The sequence below is a fragment of the Acartia tonsa genome, chromosome 10, assembly GCF_053477335.1.
Source record: "Acartia tonsa isolate MP-2025a chromosome 10, ASM5347733v1, whole genome shotgun sequence".
Taxonomy (NCBI): domain Eukaryota; kingdom Metazoa; phylum Arthropoda; class Copepoda; order Calanoida; family Acartiidae; genus Acartia; species Acartia tonsa.
Genome location: NC_137269.1, coordinates 40,473,811 through 40,495,339, shown reverse-complemented (window position 1 = coordinate 40,495,339; position 21,529 = coordinate 40,473,811). Strand labels below are relative to the sequence as shown.

General features: G+C 32.4%; 2 protein-coding genes across 2 annotated transcripts; both read right to left on the bottom strand.

Moving 5' to 3' along the window:
* Window positions 1–1,782: 1,782 nt before the first annotated feature.
* Window positions 1,783–10,842, bottom strand: Gp93 (heat shock protein 90 Gp93). Its single transcript, XM_080174598.1, has 16 exons — window positions 10,722–10,842; window positions 10,195–10,350; window positions 9,716–9,887; window positions 9,285–9,412; window positions 9,076–9,159; window positions 8,440–8,527; window positions 8,089–8,168; window positions 7,687–7,791; window positions 7,069–7,164; window positions 6,506–6,665; window positions 5,948–6,078; window positions 5,492–5,596; window positions 4,745–4,899; window positions 3,795–4,433; window positions 3,107–3,243; window positions 1,783–2,587 (listed from the first exon to the last, which is right to left on the bottom strand). The coding sequence occupies exons 1-16, from the start codon at window positions 10,794–10,796 to the stop codon at window positions 2,520–2,522; spliced, it is 2,379 nt and encodes a 792-aa protein (XP_080030724.1). The 5' UTR covers window positions 10,797–10,842; the 3' UTR covers window positions 1,783–2,519.
* A 1,935-nt stretch (window positions 10,843–12,777) lies between these two features.
* LOC145330059 (uncharacterized) lies at window positions 12,778–21,192 on the bottom strand. The gene is made up of 17 exons (XM_080174597.1): window positions 20,932–21,192; window positions 20,418–20,504; window positions 20,053–20,207; window positions 19,775–19,865; window positions 19,153–19,327; window positions 18,604–18,716; window positions 18,231–18,355; window positions 17,678–17,733; window positions 17,167–17,276; window positions 16,883–16,961; window positions 16,332–16,462; window positions 15,883–15,968; window positions 15,633–15,739; window positions 15,101–15,157; window positions 14,253–14,338; window positions 13,949–14,006; window positions 12,778–13,699 (listed from the first exon to the last, which is right to left on the bottom strand). Exons 1-17 carry the CDS (start codon window positions 21,023–21,025, stop codon window positions 13,615–13,617), a joined length of 1,695 nt encoding a protein of 564 aa, XP_080030723.1. The 5' UTR covers window positions 21,026–21,192; the 3' UTR covers window positions 12,778–13,614.
* Between the last annotated feature and the right edge of the window lie 337 nt (window positions 21,193–21,529).

Below are 21,529 nucleotides of genomic sequence, written 5' to 3'. Positions count from 1 at the left end.
TGAACGATAGATTGCATTGATTTTTATCTCCAATGATAATAAACAAAATTACCACTTCTGTAGATTAAAATTCTTGAATAATGTGAATAAACAAACTTTGTTGGATATATATTTGCATTGACAGATTGACATAAAGATTTATGAATTGTTTGTGTACTAATATATGTCCAATGTTAACAACAAATAAATTCAACAAACTTGAGGGGTAGTTTGTTAATCTAAATTGGGATTCACATTGATTTATCGTCCCTTTTCTTATCCTTCAATCCCTGGAAATTTAGCAAAGTTGATTGATAGTTAGTGCTGTAAAATTGGCTGTAGATTGATATATTTTTAACGACAATTGTCTTCTCCCTCCACATCTGTCCTCTCACATATCCTTTAAGTTAACCTCAAATGTCTTTACTTTTAACAATGTCAGGCGCATGACAAACTGTATTTTGCACTATTTATGATTTAGGGTTTTCTTGTATAGGCTAACCTGTTTAGTTTAAAATTTACACACAAGTCAAAAGGCCTTTTTATTTCAAATAAATATTGACCATTTTTCACACAGCAATTTTGACACATAACATTGTATAAGAAAATTATTATATATTTCATTGTTATTAAAAATTTAATTAATTTAAAATGATTAATTATTATGACAAAGATTTCACCAAAGGCAAAATATATGGCACAGACAAACAGTTAATAAATAAGCACACAAAAAATTGTACATACACACAGTCAGGCGGCTTAGAATCACACAGGCACACACAGACAAAGGCATAAACCTACACAGAATAACATACACACACTGATAGGCAGGCAGGCAGCGGCCCCTACTACACAGACACATTTCAGGGCAGTCGAACGCACGCTCGCACACACACACACTAAGGCGCAGGCACACTGAAAAGCTGGCTATCACACACACACAAAACCAGGCTAAATCAAAGCACAGTCACCACACACACACGCAAAGGCAGGCAGCCAAATTCAAGCACTTACACACACACACTCAATGCTTCCAGTCTGTACAACGCACAAACCCTCGGAAAAGCAGGCTTTACACACACACACACACACACACCCTCCTAACAGAGTCTATACTCACACACAAACCCTAGGAAAGGCAGACTTCACACACGTACAAACGCCCTCCAACACACATACACACACAGAGAAAGGCAAACAGACCCGACCAACCAGATATTAACACACACGCACACATCGAGGTTAACGCACACCCACACACACAAAGTAAAGCTAGCCCGCACATACATACACCTCCACATAAAGGGTGATTTTTTATGGGGGAGGGGGTAGATTAATGAAGGTTCGGAGGTAGGATTGATGCCTCCCGCAGGTAGATGATCAGACTTCCGCACAGCCCCAAATGCAACACCCCCTCCATTCCATTACTTTGGCTCAGTCTAGCTTTCTCTTCCGTCCACCCACGCCTTCTATTACTTTCCCTTTTTTCTGTAAACAACATGGTTATCGACTTTAACAATTTCATAAAAAATTACAACTTAAGTTATAAATGCTTTTTGAAATAAAAACAGAATAAGAACGAAAAATTGATATAATCAAATAATATTTAATTAAATAAAAAACGTAAAATCAGAAATATGGCAACCATGTTATATCTGGCCTAAAATAGAGCGCAATGCCGAGAGATGATATGAAGTATAATTTGCAAAGACGACATTCCATAAGTTTTTCATATAAGGAAAAGGTTTGAAACATAATCATCTAAATTAATATGGCTAATCCCAATGATAATTCAAAAACACATTTTTTTTTTTAGTTTTAAATTTATTTTTAACTAAAACATAACAAGATCACAACTCAAGACTGAATTGAAAATTATGCACAATTTTTCAAGATCACAATTTCAGAATACAATTTTTGGTAAATATCAACCCTAGTAAACAGGCTATTTTAGGACTTTAAATATTGGAGGACAGTTCCTAAAATTACTTTGAATAGAGAATAAAACTTAATATTACATAGGTTTTGTTTGTAAGTGCGAATAAAACTATTTCTAGGCGTTTTTGATCATAAAATGCAGTTTAAATCAGAAGTATATAAAAAATAAAATAACTGGTTAAAGCCCTAACAAAGTATAAATACTTCACAGCTATTATAAACTATTATAAGACAAAATGACCATGTGATTAAAATATGAGATACGGTCATATCACAGAAGTCTTCAAAAGTTTATTGATAAAAAGGGTTAATTATAGGAAGATTTGGAGTATATCACCAATATGACGATAAAACAAAAAAGAGAAAATAATGAAAATTCACACTTTCAACACAAGTGTCCATAATCAAACAAAGTGCAGACTTGCTTCAATTTTAACTTGCATTTTTAGTCTGTTTAAACCGTAAGAAATGAAAAAATTCAGGTAACAAGATTTTGTGTACTGCTTCATAGAATTGTAGAGTAATCAAAGTTTGAAATGTCAGCAGCTCTGTAGTTTAATCTAATGGCTGGGTGCACCAGGAACTGCACAGCTATTAAAAAATTAAAGCTCGTCATGTGTTTCTGTGTCTTCCACATCTTCTCCGTCATCAATTTCTTCCTCCTCTTCTCCTACAACAAAAGTTTAACATTATAACCATGGAAAAACTGCAAAGAACGATTGAAGATTATTTTCAAAGTTTTTAAGCCGAAAAAAATAAAAAAAAAATTTCACCAGTGCATTCTTACAGTATTTTATAATAGAACTACCGCCACAGCATGAAATTTATTTTAAAGTGACGTGTGTAAAATGAGAGACAGAGAGTCGGTTTCCCTTGAAATGCCAAGTCAAGCATAGAACCCCCCCCCCCCCCAATTCATTTTTAAATAAATTGAAATTAAGGGAGTTAGATTTCAGTGTTTTTTTTTTTATCAAGTCAGATTAAGTTAAGTTTATAGACCCCACTAATTTAAAATACCCAATTTAGTCAATTTATTGGTCGGGCCGTTTATCCAGTAAGAGGGGAGGTGATGGGAAAAGGGAGGGGGATTGGCGAGATAGTTATTTTAGCCCGCTAGAGAGTTAACTTCATTATAGAACATGAAAATCTGGTGTACGATCCAAGTAATAATATATCCATTGATGCTTACCTTCATCAGCCTCCTCAGTCTCTGGCAGTTCCTCCTCCTCTTCAACCTCTTCCTCAGCGCTCACACCCAGAGTCTCACGCATCATACTCTCAATATGCTCAGCAAAGTTGACGGTGTCCTTCAACATGTAACCAGACCTAAAAAAGAAATATGTCTGAAATGGAATAAGAATATAATACGTGGATTCAATGACAGGAGGAAAATTGGTCAATTTAGGTTGATAACGTGGACACAGGGGCGTCCAAGCTTTTAATTTCGGGGGGGGGGGGGGGGGTAATAAAATTTTTTAAGTGGGGGGAATTTGTATTTGGTTAATCACCCCTTTATCCCCCCCCCCCTTAAACGTCCTTGCGTGGACAATGACATTACTTACTGGTCAGTTCGTTCAACCAGCAAGAGGTGAGGGGTTGTGTCAAAAAGGATGGATCGGGGGATCGTTATTTTAGCCAGCTACACGTTTCACTTTGTTAGAGTACATAATAATCTAGTGTAATTTCCAATTAATACCTAATAAATTCAATATTAGATATAAAAATTCTATAACACAACCTTTTTTGGAGTATTATTCAAAGATCTTAGAAGAGCAGTTTTAACGAAAATACCATTTGTCATTTAGTCTTCAAATAGATAGGACACAACAAAAGTAAATAATAGTAAAAATAATGTAAACAAGAACAATCAATATTACCTGAGGGTAGCTGTGTTGTAGAGCATCAAGGCCATATCCTTTGCAGTATTATCAGCTGGGTTATCCTCAATCCTACGCAGCAGCTCCTTAATCAGAGGATGTCTGGGATTCACCTCCATGGTCTTCTTCTGGTTGAGGTAATAGTCTCTCTGCATGTCCTGGGTCTTGCTGTGGGTCTGAGACTGGATAATTCTCTGCATGTTGGCGGTCCATCCAAACTTGGATGTAATCAAAGCACAGGGAGAGTTGGTCAATCTTTCTGAAATTTCGGCCTTAAGAATGTGATCCTTCAGAGCTTCCTCTCCCATCCATTTGAGCAGGGGCTCGAACCTTTCAGAAAGTTCAGCTTTGCGAGACTTGGCGGCCTCGGTGTCGCCATCAATGCTAAATCCCTCCTTGGCAACGTTCTGGAATTTCTTGCCGTCAAACTCAGGCAGAGCAGAGATGGCATATTCGTCAACAGCTTCTGTGAGATACAAAATTTCGTATCCCTTCTTCAGGAGACGCTCAACGAATGGAGAGGCTTCGACCTCATCCTTGCTGCCACCGGCCATGTAGAAGATGTGTTCCTGTTTGTCCTTCATGCGGCTGACATAGTCAGATAGGCTGGTCAACTTGCCGTCAGCAGAGGAGATAAATCTGGAAAGACAGTTTTGGTTACAATTCAGTTTAAAAAGAATAAAAAAGTGATAATTTAAGAAAAATGTCAGAAAATATTAAGTAATGCAAAAAATTATTTCCATAAAATTAGCAATAATCATTAACTATCCATTATAACATAATTTGTTTCACTGTCTGTTTGAAGTGCCTTTACATAAGTAAATTAACCAAAAAACTGTAAATAGGCATAGTTAATTTTAAAAAATACATTTTCATAACCTTACAGGGAAGGCATTCGAAGGGAGACTTTCTTTTATAGTGAACCTAATCTTAAATAGGGAAATGCTTACCTGAGAAGCTTAGCCAATCTAGTTCTATTGGCGGTATCCTCAATAACACCCAACTTGATGTTGGTGGAGTATTCCTTCCAGAAGTCGGCATACTTGTCCTCTTCAATCTTCTTAATCATGTCCAGAGTTTTTCTTACCAGCTTCTTCTTGATGACCTTAATAAACAATTTTGTAAGAAAAATAAATCTATAAAATGGGCCTGATCCAGGGGTGTATATTCTGCACAAGATCTATTTTTTTTTCCCCCCTAGATTTTTCTTAAAAAGTAGGGGGGGAAATAGAATAATATTTAAAGAACTCTATATTTTATTTATTTTATTCCTCCTACCACACATTTTTTTAGTTTTTTTAACCAAGGAGAGGGGCGAAATGGAAAAAATGTTTTCAGTTTTCTTAATTTTTACATTTTTTTCCCCTCCAACCACTTATTTTTTATTCCCCCCCCCCCCCCCTGAGCCGGGGATCCCATGCAGAATATACACCCCTGGCCTGATCTGAACTGTATATAAGCAAACTAATTAAATTTTTAAAAATCGATTTTCTGTTGAGGGTAAATTTGGGGTTTTAGTGTTTTAGATGCATTCAAAGGCAAAGAGACATACAAGTTTAGAATCCTGGTCCCGTATTCCTGATAATAACATTTACCTAACTAAATATCTGTCTTGAAGTTTCACAAGTCATAGCAGGGGGGATAGAGATAAAAATGGATGAACTTTCATGCCCATAATAAACTGTCCAAATGATTACCTTGAGCAGTTTGTGCTGTTGTAGAGTTTCTCTGGAAACATTGAGAGGAAGGTCATCAGAGTCAACAACACCACGGACAAAGGATAGGTAGTTGGGCATCATATCCTAGAAAATATAAATATGCCATAACAATCTTAATTATAAGCTATTGAATTTAGATAAAATATATAGATGAATGAAAGAAAAATGATTTTCAAATTCAAGATAAGGATTAATATTAGATAATAACTATTATGCATATACATACACGAAGCTTTTTATTTAATCACAAGGTATAATTATAAAACGATTCAATAGAGAAACCATTATAACATTTTTAAGTTATGAGAAAAATCCATGGTCAAAAATTAAAAAGAGTGGAACGAGACGGGCAGGTGTTCTTAAATATCGAACCATTAGGATTATTACAATATTTTACTTAAAATAAGTCAGTGTAAGTAAATTCTTCTTTTTTACCTGGAAATCATCAGTGATAAACACGCGTCTGACATACAGCTTGATGCTGTCCTTCTTGGAACCATACTTGTTGAATTCTTCGCTCTGTTGGGAGCCGGGGACAAATAGCAGAGACTTGAAGGTTACTTCACCTGGAGAAAAAATAAATATTTATTATTTAATCCTTGTATTAAAGTGACAGGATGTTCGTCCTTCTGTGAGTCTACGTGTAGCATAGGATCTTGCTAACCGCTGAACTATTAGGTATATATTTCTCCTTTGCAGTGAAACTTAATTTAGGTTCAGTGAAAGATTAGAAATATTTTGAAGAGGGCATCTCCACCCTCAATAGAAATCACCACTAACCCCCCCCCCCCCCCACAATTTTCTTTTTGAATTCAAATGTCAAGGGTATATCATGGGAATTAGAAATTAAATGCAGTCTTATTAAAAAAAAACCTGTCAAAATATTCATGTAGATACTAGATATCACACCACGGTGAAAACTAAAACCAGTTTTATATAGAAGACAAAATTATCTTCATTGCTCTACCTCCGAATTCCTGTTATCCAACATACCTTCAGCAACAAAGTGAATCCTGGTGAGAGGTCCACTCTTGTCCTTAGTGATAGACTTGTAGAACTCGTCATACTCGCTGTCCTCAATCTCAGCAGGCTTGCGGGTCCAGATGGGCTTAGACTGGTTGCACAGCTCCCAGTCCCAAGTGGTTTTGTCAACCTGTAAAGTATTTTTATTAAATAAAATAAACCATTATAAAAAAAATGCATTAGAGAGAGACTAGGTGATTACCATGTCCTTATTTATCTTTTTTATTTGAGGGGGGGGGGGGGGGGGGAGGGGACCATATAACGTAGGTTTTCACAAATTATTTAATACTTTAGATACTGCATCCATAGTGTCGAGGATAGGTTCGGGTTAAGTCAGGCAATTAGGTATCCTAGAACCACCACAAGAAACTAAACTTTCCTGAAATGAAAAGTAAAACAAAATTAAACCTGAATTTTTGAGATCTTACGCTTCAGACAAAAAATCCATACTACTTTTTATAAGAAGATTAATCACCTTCCCACAACAAAACCAAGCGTATGGGAAATCCACAAATTAGAATAAGAATTTTTACCTTCTTGGTCTTTGGTTTCTTCTCCTCTTCCTCCTTTTCTTCCTCAACTGCACCTTCCTCATCTTCCTCCTTGGGCTCTTTCTCCTCAACTGGAGCCTTAACAAAAGATATAAAATTATTTTCATCAACTTTAATCTTGTATAAAGAGACTTGTAAAGTTAATTTCCCACATTCACTCGAAACCGATCAATATCTAGTGGATTAGAACCGGTTCTTAGCCATACGGAAAAAATATGTATAGCGGAAAGCTGTTTATAATACGATTATGCTAGAAAAAAATATTCTTCGATCCTTGGAGCAAAATATATGCGTGACTTAATCAATTCCCTTTACTGCACCTTGCTAATATGTTCTTATCATTAGATTGATTTAAAGTAAGACACCTACTATAAGGCCATAGTTGTTTTTAACGAGTAGGCTGAGCTCCGATTTGAATTGAATTAATCATATCATTAAACCTTTATATTTCAATAACTTCTAAACAGATTTATTAGTAGGGAAGCTTCAAAAAGGCCGATGGATGGTTATAGTCAATCTTTAATAGCCTTGGAATGGTTTTAGACTATTTTTCTGCGCCATTCTTACTATTCCAAGCCCAACGCTACTTCAATACATTACCTCTTCCTCATCATCCTCAATAGGTTCCTCTACAGTCTCTGTCTTGGAGCCCCACAGGAAAATATTAAAGTTGATGAACTGGGAGTATTTCTTGATCAGTTCCCTGTTAAGTCAAGCAGGATTAAAATAAATGTGTTCAATTTAAGTGTAATAAAGTCCGGCATAGTTGGGCTCCCCGCAGGAGTTAGAAAGAGTTAAGAATTAGATGTTGAGAGATTTCTATGGTTTGATAAAAAATACCAAATAACAAGACTAGAATTGTGCATCTATTTTAGAAAATGATTTTAAAATCACACTAGGTAGGTAGGTAAGTCTTACCAACAGTAAAACACAATATAGAAATTAATAAATAATTTAAAGAGAAAATATAAAAAGTAGATATTATTTTAAAACTGCTTTCCTAATTGTATCTTGCTCCAAGAAGTCATAAGCCTCTTCCTTCAAGACCAGAGAGATGGTTGTTCCTCTCTTCAGGGTATCACCTAGTTAAAAATATTATATTCTTCAAAACTAGGACGTTTCTGAGTTAAGTAAAATTTGCACCCCTGGCAAAATATTTAGAGTTAGGCAAGTTATCATAATCTTGAAAATGGTAGTTTTTGCTCAATTAGTGTAAAAGTTTATATACCTTCCTCTTTTTGGAAACCATCATTCTATTATAAAATATCCAACAAAAAGTATTTACTACTTCAATCCATTTAAGCTACCATTGTACCCAATCCAGCCTTTTCTTGTATTTATATATATACCTACCTCTAGGATCTTCAACAACTGTATAGCTTGCACTATCAGACTCCCAGATGTATTGCTTATCATCGTTGTTCTTTGTTGTCACAATTACCTATAATAAAATGATTAAACTTATCTCATAATATTCAACGACAATCTTTTATGGTTGAGATTAAAGTTAGCGATCCGAATCTGAATCCAATTTTTGAACCCAGAATCCGAATCCGCAATTGCAATTTATATAACGGATTAGGTTTGGTAATCTTAATGACTTTTGTAGCACTTACAATTTATTTTATTTCAAATGTGGCAGACAAAAACAAAAAAAAGTATTTTATTGTTTCTTAACCACAAGTAAAATGGTGGGTACCATTCCAATTTTTTGTATTTTATTTTTACAGTACCTCATTTTAATGTCCTCTCTGTATGGCTAGAATTTTTTTTTATTTATAAAAAGCCCTTTTAAAATATTGCAAGAATCCGCAATCCGCAAAAAAACAAGAATCCGGAATCCACGGATTAATCAGTTTTAATTTTTGGCGGATTTTTGGAAGAATCCAAACCGAATATTCGGCAGATTGCCAACCCAAGTCAAGATAATAAAATATTAATTTTTAACCTTATCAAACAAATTGGATTAACTTGTATTACGGGGTTTACCTTATCAGCCACAAGGAAAGCAGAGTAGAAACCAACACCAAACTGACCAATAAGATCACTCATCTGATCTGCGTTGTTAGCATCCTAAACAAAAAAGTTAAATATTAAGAATTTCAGACAAAAAAGTGCAAAGGATTTTTATTCGTTAAATTAAGTTTCAAATTTCTTAAAATATTATAAGATACAAAAAAATGAAAAAATAAAGAAACCTGTAGTTTGTTCAAGAAGTCGGCAGTACCAGACTTGGCAATTGTACCCAGGTTATTAATAAGATCCTGCTTGGTCATACCAATACCAGTATCTGTTATACTCAATATATGGTTCTCTTTGTCAGCCTGCAAGTTAAAGGATTAACTTAAAATTTTTAAGGCTTTGTCAAAATAAACATTTTGGACTCAACTTGAAAATTTGCTCTACTTGAAATAAATAAATCGCATTAGCTTTGGCTAGAATCAGCCTATTAAGTTTCAGTAGAAAATTACTGTTTAACTTCAATTTTATTAATACATATATTATTATATATTATATAAGCCTAAAATCGGTTTCATTTATGTTGAAGAAAAATTTGAATCTGTCCAGTTATGTGAATTACTTTAAAACCGAATGAATATTTTTAAAAATCAAAGTAACATCCTTTCCTTAATCTTAACAGACAACTCTTCTGTTGCCGATAAAACAGATCTGTCAGTTAATGACAACAGACGGACTTTGTCAAGAGCATCAGAAGCGTTGGAAATAAGTTCTCTAAGGAAGATTTCTTTGTTTCTGTACAAAGAGTTGATAATAAGCTTCATCATTCGGTTCACTTCAGCCTAAAAACATAGACTTTGTTAATTAGCAAATCTAAAGAAAATATACCTATTCTTTTTTAATATTCATAAATACTTTGAACCAAAGCTTGCTGAAAAAAGTTTCCAATAAGATAATAACACAAATTTTTACATCAATTTTTCTTCAGTCGAGTTATCACTTGTTTCATTAAACTCAGTTCTTTAATACTAACATACTCATTAGGTCCAGCAAACACAGAGATCTTTCGTTCTTAGATTAGACAAAGTTTTATTCAGACTTGAACCTTATCCTAGTTAACTGTCTAGTGTCGACCAAATTAAAACTCACCTGGAAATGATGTTTTTCAGCCTTTTCTCTCAACTCTTTCATTTCTGCAACACTGAGTCCATCAAGTTTAATAGCCTGTTCCTCTCTGTCCACAACTTCGCTGTCTGTCCGACTTCCTTCCCGGCTTGAACCAAGGTCTGCTTCAACTGTGTTTACCTAGAATCGATAGATAATATTCATCTCACTTCGTATAATAAAATATACAAATTCATTATTAGTGTAGAAACAATTTAAAATTATCATTCAGTATTTTTTAGTATGTACTTAAAAATTAAATTGTTCATTGTATCTAAAAACTTATAGGTACAGTTTTTAATAACATCAGGGAAACACGGTTACATTTTGGGAAATCTTGTGTATGCGATTGCGGGGGGTGAAGAATAAGATCCCGCTTTATCCCACAAATTAAGTATTTAATAGCCAATCCAGACTTTAAAAGATAACTACACAATATAATAGTTTTTAATGAGAATTTACATTATCAAGAGGTAATTAAGTTTTAATATAAAGATTAAAAAACTAAGTACCTCTAATTCATCCTCCTCTGCTCTGGCAGCCGACAGGAACACCAGCAACACAATCCCCCCTATTAACCACTTCATCTTAATTATATTTTATCTAATCAGACACCTGAAAATTAAAATAAAAGCAAGATTAGATTTATAGCTATTTGAAATTAAGTAAGATTACAGTCCCTACGTAGTTAATAGTTAAAGTTATCTATCGCATCGTATTATAGACAGTTTTCCGCGGTTAGTATAATGGAAAAAAAATTACGTATGGTATTGATTCTAAGATTTTAAAATTTATATAACTATGTGTAAAATTAATATTGCAAAACGGTCCGATATACATGATTTTTCATTATGGCTCAGAACCAGCTCTAATTCAGCAAATATTAATCAAGAGCAATAAATGAACAAATTGTTTAGAGACTATTAGTTGTAGGTCTTTATAGAACTGTATTAAAAGACGCAGAATTCAGTCTTAATTATTTTCTTACAGTCTCAAGGAAGATTTAAACAATTTTGGGAGGGTAATTACATCCACCCAAGAGAAATACCCCCTAGCTTGAATATAAAAATTTATTAAGTTTATTACACATATTAAGAACATTGAACCATTAAATGATGGATAAAACTAGAAATAAATTAAACTTAAATAGCACATTAGTAACATGAAAACCACCTTCCACGACCAACTATGCTAATTAAATAACGTATACATGTATAATAAGCCTTTTCTTTTCTCTTTTTACAACTTCAATAGTTCTATTCTATCACCTGCAAAAAAGTAGTCAAGTAAAACATTATTCAACCAATAAGAACAAAGCACGAAATAATATTGACCAATCATATTTGAGATTAGTATTATTTGGACTAATCAGAGAAAAGCACGACACACACGTAGACCAATGAGAAGGCTCGTAGTGGATTTACCGACATGGTTCCCAATTATTCATAAGATTTTTTTTTCTAAAAAGATGTTTTTTATCTATATTTATTGCTGAAAACTTTTTAAAGAATTTATTTTAAAAGAATTCTGTGGATACAATAGAAAAAGCAGGGAGATTGTGGAATAAGTCAATGGTCTGTAAATTTAAGTATTTAATTAGAAAAATCAAATTGCTTATTTGGTGTGAGAAAATTTACTGATAGATCTACCTTTCCTCCCTGAAAAAATTCAAAACATAAGTAATATTGACGATTTTAGTCATTTTCTAACTTCTAAATATTATTTTATGTACTTTTTTCTTCATAACATTTTATTTTTAGTTACTAGGAATTTACAAATGTTAAAATTCGGCCACCTTGTTCGAAGCTGTTGTTCCGTCTGCTAATTTCTTATAAATAAATAAACAAGGACACTTTGACGTTTCTAGAAATAAAATTTCTACCAAGGACAAAAACGAGAAATATAAGCGAGGCTAATTTTCTATTTATTTAGGAATGTAAATGAAATCATCAAATTAATCATTTAACTTGGAGAATATGAAAATTTAATTTAAATTACAAGTCTTTTAATATATTAAAGCTAATTAATTCCCTGACAACCATAGAAATTAAGAGTAGCCTGTTAGCTCATAATCTAGCTTATAATTAACTACCAGACGGACATTCATAACTTTATAGTTAAAACACTGGCGTGCACAGCAATTCAAGTACCAAGGGGTGGGGGGGGTGCCAAACCATTGGGGTTGGAAAAAAGGGGAGGGCAAGCCATTACAATTTTTTAGTTGGTATACTATAAACTTTACATTCCTTTCCCAATGTCGCCTCACTACCTTCTATAAATGTCAAATTACAAAAATATTTTTGTAATATCGGATGGCTTGAATTTAAAGATTATTTAAGGTCAAATCAATATTGTTGAAACAATAAAATGTAAAATGTAAAATTTTTAAATAGGAAATCTTTATGAAATATGGTTACCTAGAGTAGTAACTGTAGAGTTTTTTTTAAAAGTTGGTTTCCATACATTCCTGACAAAGAAGTAGACCTGTGTTTTTGCCATACAGACGAATTTCAGAGCTTTTCTAATTATAAAGTAGCTGCGCTTCAGTAACTACTATGAAGGCAAAACTATATTTACATGTTTATTAAACATGAAACATGAACTATTTGTAAAAATAACAAAATAAAGAGAAAAATCAGGGTATCCTTTAGTTAAAATCTTTTTCATTGTTTTTTTTATAAAATGATAAATATTGGCCAACGAAATAGGTCAGTAACCCTGATTTTTTGAATAAATGAAAATAAAACTGACTAAATGTCTCGTCACAATAGTTTAACATAACAACATTGTATAATTATATACATATTTATATTTTGCATAGTTTTTATTAATATTTTAATTACTGTAAATTACTGGGGAGGATGGGAATAATGCTAATTTAATTAACAATTACAAGTAAGGTACCAAAGGCAGAAATTTACTCAAAATCAGGAGGAGGAGTATTAATTTATAATCAAGTAAAAGGTTTGTCTGTCTTAAGTGTAACAATTTCTAATAAACTTTTTTTTATGTTTCATTTAGTGTAAAGCATGAATACATATAAAATCAATTACATTAATATAAACTTGTTAAAATACTGGTACAAAATAACACAGAACGCTTAGACTTCAATTTTTGGCACAAATATTTAAATTGATAAGGTAAAACAAGATTTTTATTCTTCATTCAAGTAAAATAATAAGGTTATTATTTATACTGTAATATATTTATTAATTTAATATTGATGTAATTTATAAAGCTTGGCACATTTGGAATTAAGCGTACTTGTTTCATTTGATTGAAAATTACCGTGAAGAAAAATAAAGAACCTCTGTCTTTTGCCTTGTAATGTATAATTTAATACAAGTTGTCTTTTTCATACAAATGGATTATTTAATATCTTTATGGTAATTTGGTACATTAAATTTATATTCTATGTACATATGCATCTCCCCCTCCTCGTTGGGGGGCTCCTTCATCTCGAACATTCAGGCCAACAGGGGTCAAAGTTCTAGAAGAAAAAAATTGTATGCAGGTATTTAATATCTATTCAAGTCACTTAACAAATAGGTGTGATTATTAAGAATGTCAATTTCCACAGAAAAAAAGAGATAGAAAAAGAGAACAATTAGAATGTTAGTGATTCTTCCAACCAAACTTTATATAGGTAGTTGTTTAGCCATCTGCCAGCTTAAAATTTTTCATATTATGAAAGGTAGGATCAACGTTTCAACTAATAAAATTTAATTCAATATCTTACTTTAATTCGTGCATCCAATATCCTTCTCTTGATTTCAACTCATTTGTCTGACATTTATCTAAACAAAGTTTATTTTGTAACAATAAATATATTTAGAATTACCACATTGTTTCTCTTTCTATATTAAGTCTAAGATTACCATTTGAAATATTCGGGTTTCCTCGGGAATAGAAATGACCACTCCTTCTTTTAATCCTTTTAGGCTAATCTTTTCACCTTTTTTTTGTTTTGTTAAGTTTCAAATCTCTACGAAAATTTTAACATTATTTCTAGTTCAACTACAATAAATATAAATTAATTTTACCTATGATTTGAATTCTCCAACTATTAATGCCGCAAACTTCTCCAAAATGTTTTCCAAGTAAGGAACTCTGAGTGTCTATTTCACGTCTAAAAACAAGATTAATATTCGTAAAAGCTTGTTACGTTTTTTTAAATACTAGCGGCTTCGCCCCTAGCCTCTAGGGGCTTTGCCCCAAGAGGTTTAATCAAACCAATTTTTCGTATTTTAGATTTAAAAGAAAAATTAAAAAAGAAAATTTTTTTTTTTTTTGGGGGGGGGGTTAGTCGACCCCACTATTTAAATTTTAGTTTTAAAAAGAAATTTTTTTTTGTGGGGGGGTATTTTTCATTTTTTTGGGGGGGGTTGGGGGGTGTCCCACCCCACAAGAAAATAGTTATAAACCTTCCTGGGACCTATGAGAAGCTACCCTGTAAAGGTGAAACCGATCAGATCAGCGGTTAGGGAGATCCTTCGCTACAAACAGAAAAACAATCAGACAAACAGACAGACAGACAGACAGACATCGTTCTACTTTGTATTATAGATTGTTTCGTCTACAGACATACAAAAACGATGGGTTATGTATGATACTTTTGATAAAGAAAAATAGAAATCCGAAGCATAATAGAGGTTCGCCACATTTCATATAGACAAACACACATTAATTCTACTACTTTGCCAAATAGACATCCAATTACTGCATAGAAAGATTGAAATTATTTTCCAGTATGGCTTAGAATCATATTAATATACGCTGGATTAGAACCCGTTCTCAGCTATACAAGAAAAATCATGCATAGCATCGTATTACTGACAATATTCCTCGAATATTAAAAAAATCATAAAATTAATACTAGTTTTGTGTTTACCTGTGTCCATAATGCCTGTCCCGGAGAGAATTTTGTGTCTTCCCCACATATTGACTACTAAAAAATATAAATATTTTTCAGTAAGTATGGCTTCGAAACCGATTAATATACGCCGGATTAGAACCGGTTTTTCAACCTTACTAAAAATTATGTATAGCATCATATTACATCCAGTTTCCTACGAATATTAAAATGTACATTCATAAGATTAAACCTAGCTTTTTAGCCCTTGCCTCTAATCTCATGATTGTACATTTTTAAATAATATGCGAATAGCTGTTTAAAATACGAGGCTAGAAATAACTAGGTATTCTTTTACAATTTTCTTTCCTCTTGATATCATAGTTTAATAGTTAATAGTTTTTAGTTGATAGTTTAAAGTTCAATAACATAAGTTACATTTATTTAGTTCCAACACCCCCTTAAAAATTGACATTGGAAAGACCCTTTCCCCTTCCCCCTCATCCACCCCTCTTTACAATTAAATTAGTTATTTCATCTTATTATATGTTAATCTATCTATCTATCTAACCTGCATCTATTACAGGTAACCAGATAAATGATTTCAGTATCTCTACATGTCACCGGAGTCATAAACAGATAATGTTTCTTTGTCACAGAACTGTAGAAATAAGGACCCTAAACATAAAAATAATAATTAGTTCTATGAAAAGATCCCTCAATTAACTATTATTTTAAGTTTTTTTTAAAAACTCGAGAAAAACCCAGATGTACAAAATATGTACTGTACAAAACCTGACCCTGAACACACCCTTTTGTACCTCAATAAGCCAAGTACAAGTAACACAATCTTCGTTTTCACATTTTCTGTTTCCAGGTGGCAGTACGCCTACACTTAGCCGGTTGTCTGCAACAAAACAATAAATAAACTTTTGATTTTCATTTCTAGACCATTTCCATTCTAAAAACCAACATTGCTAAGAAATATTAATTACCAAAAATGTTAGAAAAAAACATAAACTTTATCAATGAGTTGTTTATCCAAAAACTTAAATTTGATTAAAATGATATTTGATTTATTTTCACGTAAGAAATCAGATGGTTTTTTTGTCCAACAAGGACATCAAAGCTTTTTTTCTGTTGGTTTCGGATAATAAATCTCCAAATTATTTTCAGTACAGAATACCTAGTCATATTTGTCCAGCGGTTGGCAATATATTTCAGTGCAAACAAACAGACAGACATTCTATATCTTTTTCACAAGTATTACCTTGGGCATATCTAGGGGCAGATGGAGAGTAAGCTCCTCTGCTATCACCACTATACATAGAGGTGGGTCGCTCACCCCCTCCTGGCTGCACTTGTGGGGCTTGTCTGTTGGTTGGGGTACCCACTGGTGTCCTAAATAGGTAGATGTGATGTGCCTTCAATTCCGCACAAATATTAAATAATCAAAAACGCACATTACAAAACCAATACCTACTTAACATCCAGCTAATTTGCATTAGACTAAAGAGGGTACCTTATTTACCGAAATATATTTCTAAATTAATCTATGAAGACAACTGTTTCACTATAGTGAATTTATCGCACAGCAACATGTTTAGACACTAAAAATCTATTAGCCACAATTGGCACAGCATTATCAAGCAAACATATTTTTAAAAAGTTGTTTCAAAACAGTGGGCGTTTTAGTTATAATGCAGTAAAAAAATCAAGTCGTGTAAGAAAAAGCAAAGGAGAAGCATAAGAATAAAAAGCTTAGGTAGGTACACTTAATATTTTTTAAAAGAAGTTTAATAAAAATAAAGAAAATCAGACCTGGTTTCAGATATAACATTAGCACTTGAAGCCTCTTCTGTGCGTCTGTTCACCAAAGGTGATCTTGCTGGCGTCAAACCTTGTTTAGATTTAATTTAAGTGATAATTTCGTAGTAATGTAAAGATATGTTAAATTATAAGCTAAACTTTCTTGGGACTTTTTAATTCTTTCATCCCCTGCTCTCATTCTTTCATAATATAAATTACCTAGGCACCAACATTTCCGAGATCACTAGCTTCAGACAAAAACCTTACTACTTTATATTGCAGGATAGGTACTATACCTGTCCATGTTCTGGCTGCCTGCCTAGCTGCTGAGCACTGGATGTAGTACAGCCCATAACAAATCAGAGTTATGATGGTTAGAGTAAATCCTGTACAGTATACAAACAACCTAAACATTAATTTATCATAATAATATTTTTTCAATATTGAACGGAAAATTTTGATTTGTCATAAATTGATTAAAATGCAAGATGTTTGACAATGACATGGATGTACTTTCTTTGAAACATTATTAATGCAACGGTTATATATTCATTCATAATTAAACATTTTAAAATCAAGAAAATAAGACTACTACCTACTTATTGGTTTTGCTTTAAATACCATATCAAAATTAGTAAATCATCAAGTCTTACATAAACATAGGGTCTTTCTGGTAACAATTAGAATTGTGAAGCTGCAGTTAAAGGATGGGTATATAATATATGCATTTGAAAATACAAATTTATGATAAGAACTAATCTTTACGGAGGACGGATAAGCCACAAAAGTACAAAAATGTATATTTACCTGGATTCAATAATGGGAGAAACTTTGAATTCATGTCCTGGCACAAAGAGCCAAATCTAGAAGAACGATAAAAAATAAAACAAATTTGAAATATTTGTGGATTGTGTTTAATACCGTACCTACCAATTAATTGAATTCGAAAAAAAATATCTGAGAAGTTCTATAAAACCGGGTGTGACTATTATATCTTAAGGTTTTGTGATTTCAGCTGTTTTGGGGGGTTTGTTAAAAATAATAATAAGAAGCCCCAAGTACTTAGGTATTTCTATTTATTTTACTTCTCGGTTACACCTTTTCCTGTTTTTAACAAAGTATTTGGATGTTTGTGAATATTCTCAAGTCTATAACAGCTTAGACTCTTTGAATTCTTTATTTAAGGGAAGCCTTTATCTAATGGTTTTAATCTTTCTTATTTTAATAGGTAAAAATCAGCAATAATATAATTTTATTTCAGTATAGATATTTTCTTTGTCTCGTAACAAAGAAGGTATTTAAAACCCTCTGCTGACGAACTGACCCACAGACCTTTAAAGTAGCTATAAGAACATCTTACCTCAGAAAATGTGATTAAAGGAATGGCGATGAGAATATTAATAGCAAGCTGCAAACCAAAATATTTGAGAACTCTGGCTATTATTCCTTCATGATTAATTCGAGATCTTTCCAATTCAGGAGGACCTAAAAAGTTTAAGTCATTTAAAACATTGTTTACTGTAGGTAGTTAATTGTTTTGAAATATAGGGCAATATTATTTTTTTTTTTGCTGGGAGATGAGAAACAATGAACTATGCCTAACTGCTTCAAAATCTTGCAAACATTTGATAACTTAACAACTATGGTAGGTAAGTTTAAATCTGCATTTGGATGTACAAAGTAACAATGCTGAAACTTTTCTACCCATAAATTGAAACAAACTAAAAGATTACCTGCTAGGAACGTTAGTTTTCCACCCTTGAGTCCTTGTCTATTATTCTGTCCGCAGGGTAAATATAAAGCATAATAAGCAAGCACAATACTCTCATATTTCTCTCCACACAAACTAAAACAATTTTTAAAGACATAGTAAAAGTTTAAGGTATGCTTGAAAAAAAATAAAATATTCATATTTTTTTATCATTTCTTGAATAAAAGTAGGTAAGATCTCATATTTGAAGATTTTGAATTTTAGAAACATAACTTACATGATAAATATCGATAATGGGTTATTATCCTATGATTTAGAAGTTTAGCAAGCTTATTGTTAGTTCTTGGGTTATGTGGGTTGAGGTTAACAAATAAACACATAAGACTTTTAAGTTCTTCGTCTACATAAACTAGAATAAAAGTAGAACACCTGGCATATGATATATAGGCCAGGATAAATATATTATTTAAGAAAGAATAATAATTTTTTTCCTTTCTATTCTCGTATCTTATCCCTATGAAAATGCCTTTAATCAAACAAAAAGTACCTAACTTTTTATTTATATATTTACCTGTAAATAAGCACTGCAATACAATAAAGGAACGCCAATATACATGTGCTTATTAATGGGGCAAGTTTAAACATCACAGAGTACACAAATATTCTCAGCAAAGCTGTAAAAAGTACAGACAGTACGTGGCACAACTGACGGACAGGTGGACCAGGCTCATTGTTGTACTTCACGCCTAAAATAAATTATTAACATGAAATACAAAACTTCAAATATTTTTTTTGCAAGTTCAAATTAAAGGGATCTTATAAAAGTTGGTAAAACATGCTTTTTCGGCAAAGGTGAATAAGAAATTATTGTACCTAATATCCTTTTAAAATTATTTTTTCAATTTTGAAAATTTTTATACCCCCCGACAGAACTATGAACTCGACAACCTTGCCTGCCTAGCCGCAGCGCTCGTTCCCCTTGCCTGCCTAGCCTAATACCTAACCTAACCTAAAATAGTTGTTCTGTCTGGGGGAGGGGAGGTTGGGAGGGCCAAAAATTTTTTTTTAAATTAAGAGGAGAATGCTGAAATTATAATTCATGATAGTTTTAACTTTTTGAGGTATCACAAAAAGCCTTACCATTGAATGAAAAAGCCATAGCTTGTATTAATAAATGTATTATAAAAATATACCTGTTAAAACCAGACTTATAAAGTTTAATGTTGGACTCAAAATCTCTAAAATGGCAAAGAACCATTGTGCCGTGCCAACACTTTCATAGACCTAAAAAAGTCATAAAACCAATTGAATTAATCTATAAAGAACGCAGATAAGCTACACCTTTTGGGTTAAGTTAAATCAACCTTTATAAATAAACAATGTACACACTAAATGATGTCATAAAAAAATGTTTTAGACAAGATAAGGATGACAGTATCCTCAAAAACTGCAGCTAGTAATATAAACTCACCTCAAAGTCATGGCCATAAATACCGGACCAGAAAATGGCCAACTGAGTAACTATTTGTGGACCACTGTGGAAAAATGCTGCAACCAGTTCGGCGTGAACTTTTAGAGACAGCAGGAAAAATTTTGTGCAGCTCATAAAGTCACCAGTACTGAATTAAAATATTGTTCATTTGTGTCTTAATAAAGGCCCTACCTAATAAGGTTAAACATTATACCTAGTCAATATTTAAAAATGTATAATGTATAGGTACAAACTTTGCATCATTAATAATAGTAATTTAGTTTTTTATTTTATTTTTGAAACCGTCGTTTGGTAAATCTTTTAGAGTTAGAATTTTTTTTTCTTTAAATCAACAATCCTGAATTTTCCGATGGTCACAGCAGTTAAAGTAGTTAGGTAGCCAAGAGCCACCCAAATTAAAGTCAGCAATCCCCAGATCCATTCTTTTTGCACTAAATAAAAGTACATAGATTACCTATAGGAATTAAAACTAGGATAGAGTTGGTAATCCGAGATGTTTGAGGGAATTAAAACAATTAGAATCCGAAAAATGGTCATGTTTTTGGATAAATCATTCAATTTTTGGGAAGTTTTATATTACTTTTTTTTTATGTATCAGAAGCCTGTATCATGTTCTCTTTCAATAATACATGGTTAAGGAAATAACTCTTTTTCACACTGCATTTACTTTTTAAACCTTTTTAAACTTGACACCCCCTTGGCTGTTAGTGCATCAAGGGGGTGTAAGTCAACCCTTTTCAAGGGATGTTCGTCCATCCGCACCCCTTAATTTTGTCAAAGAGGTCGATATATACAACACCTCCCTTATAACGCTGCTAAATACCTATTCATGCTAAATAAGAATCATTGATTTTTTACCTAAAAGTCTGATTCCAATTGTAACATCGATGAAAAATATAAATGTTTGTAAAATTAATTTTATCACTGAAAAAGCTGTCACTGATTTACCCATTTTTATGTAATTTTTAAGTAGCGCAGCTACGAATACTTTTAATTAATTTTGTCTTTGTGTCGTCTGTTGTTATTATCACAGTTTATATAGTAAATTAGATCCTTTTCAGATCTCGTCAGATATTTATAAGCTTTTATATTTCATTAAACTTGAAATAAGGTACATCTGAAAAGAAAACGATCATATTTATTTACTTATTTACAATTTAAAAGCAAATACTCTCCAATGGCCGGCCAGACAAGAATTATTCTAATTTGTAATTGAAATAATTTTTTAAAAAGATCAAACATTTTTTAACAATGTTTAAAAGTGTTACCTAAGCATATTTGTCCCTAAAACATTATCAGTTTTATTTGATTCTAATATGATGGAATTATACCTAACATCAAGTTTTGTTAACTATTTCGAATATTTGATTAACACATATATATCTTGAGTTTATATCTGATACAAATATAAACAAATAAATAGTTTTAGCACAAATATTAAATAGATTGAAACAAG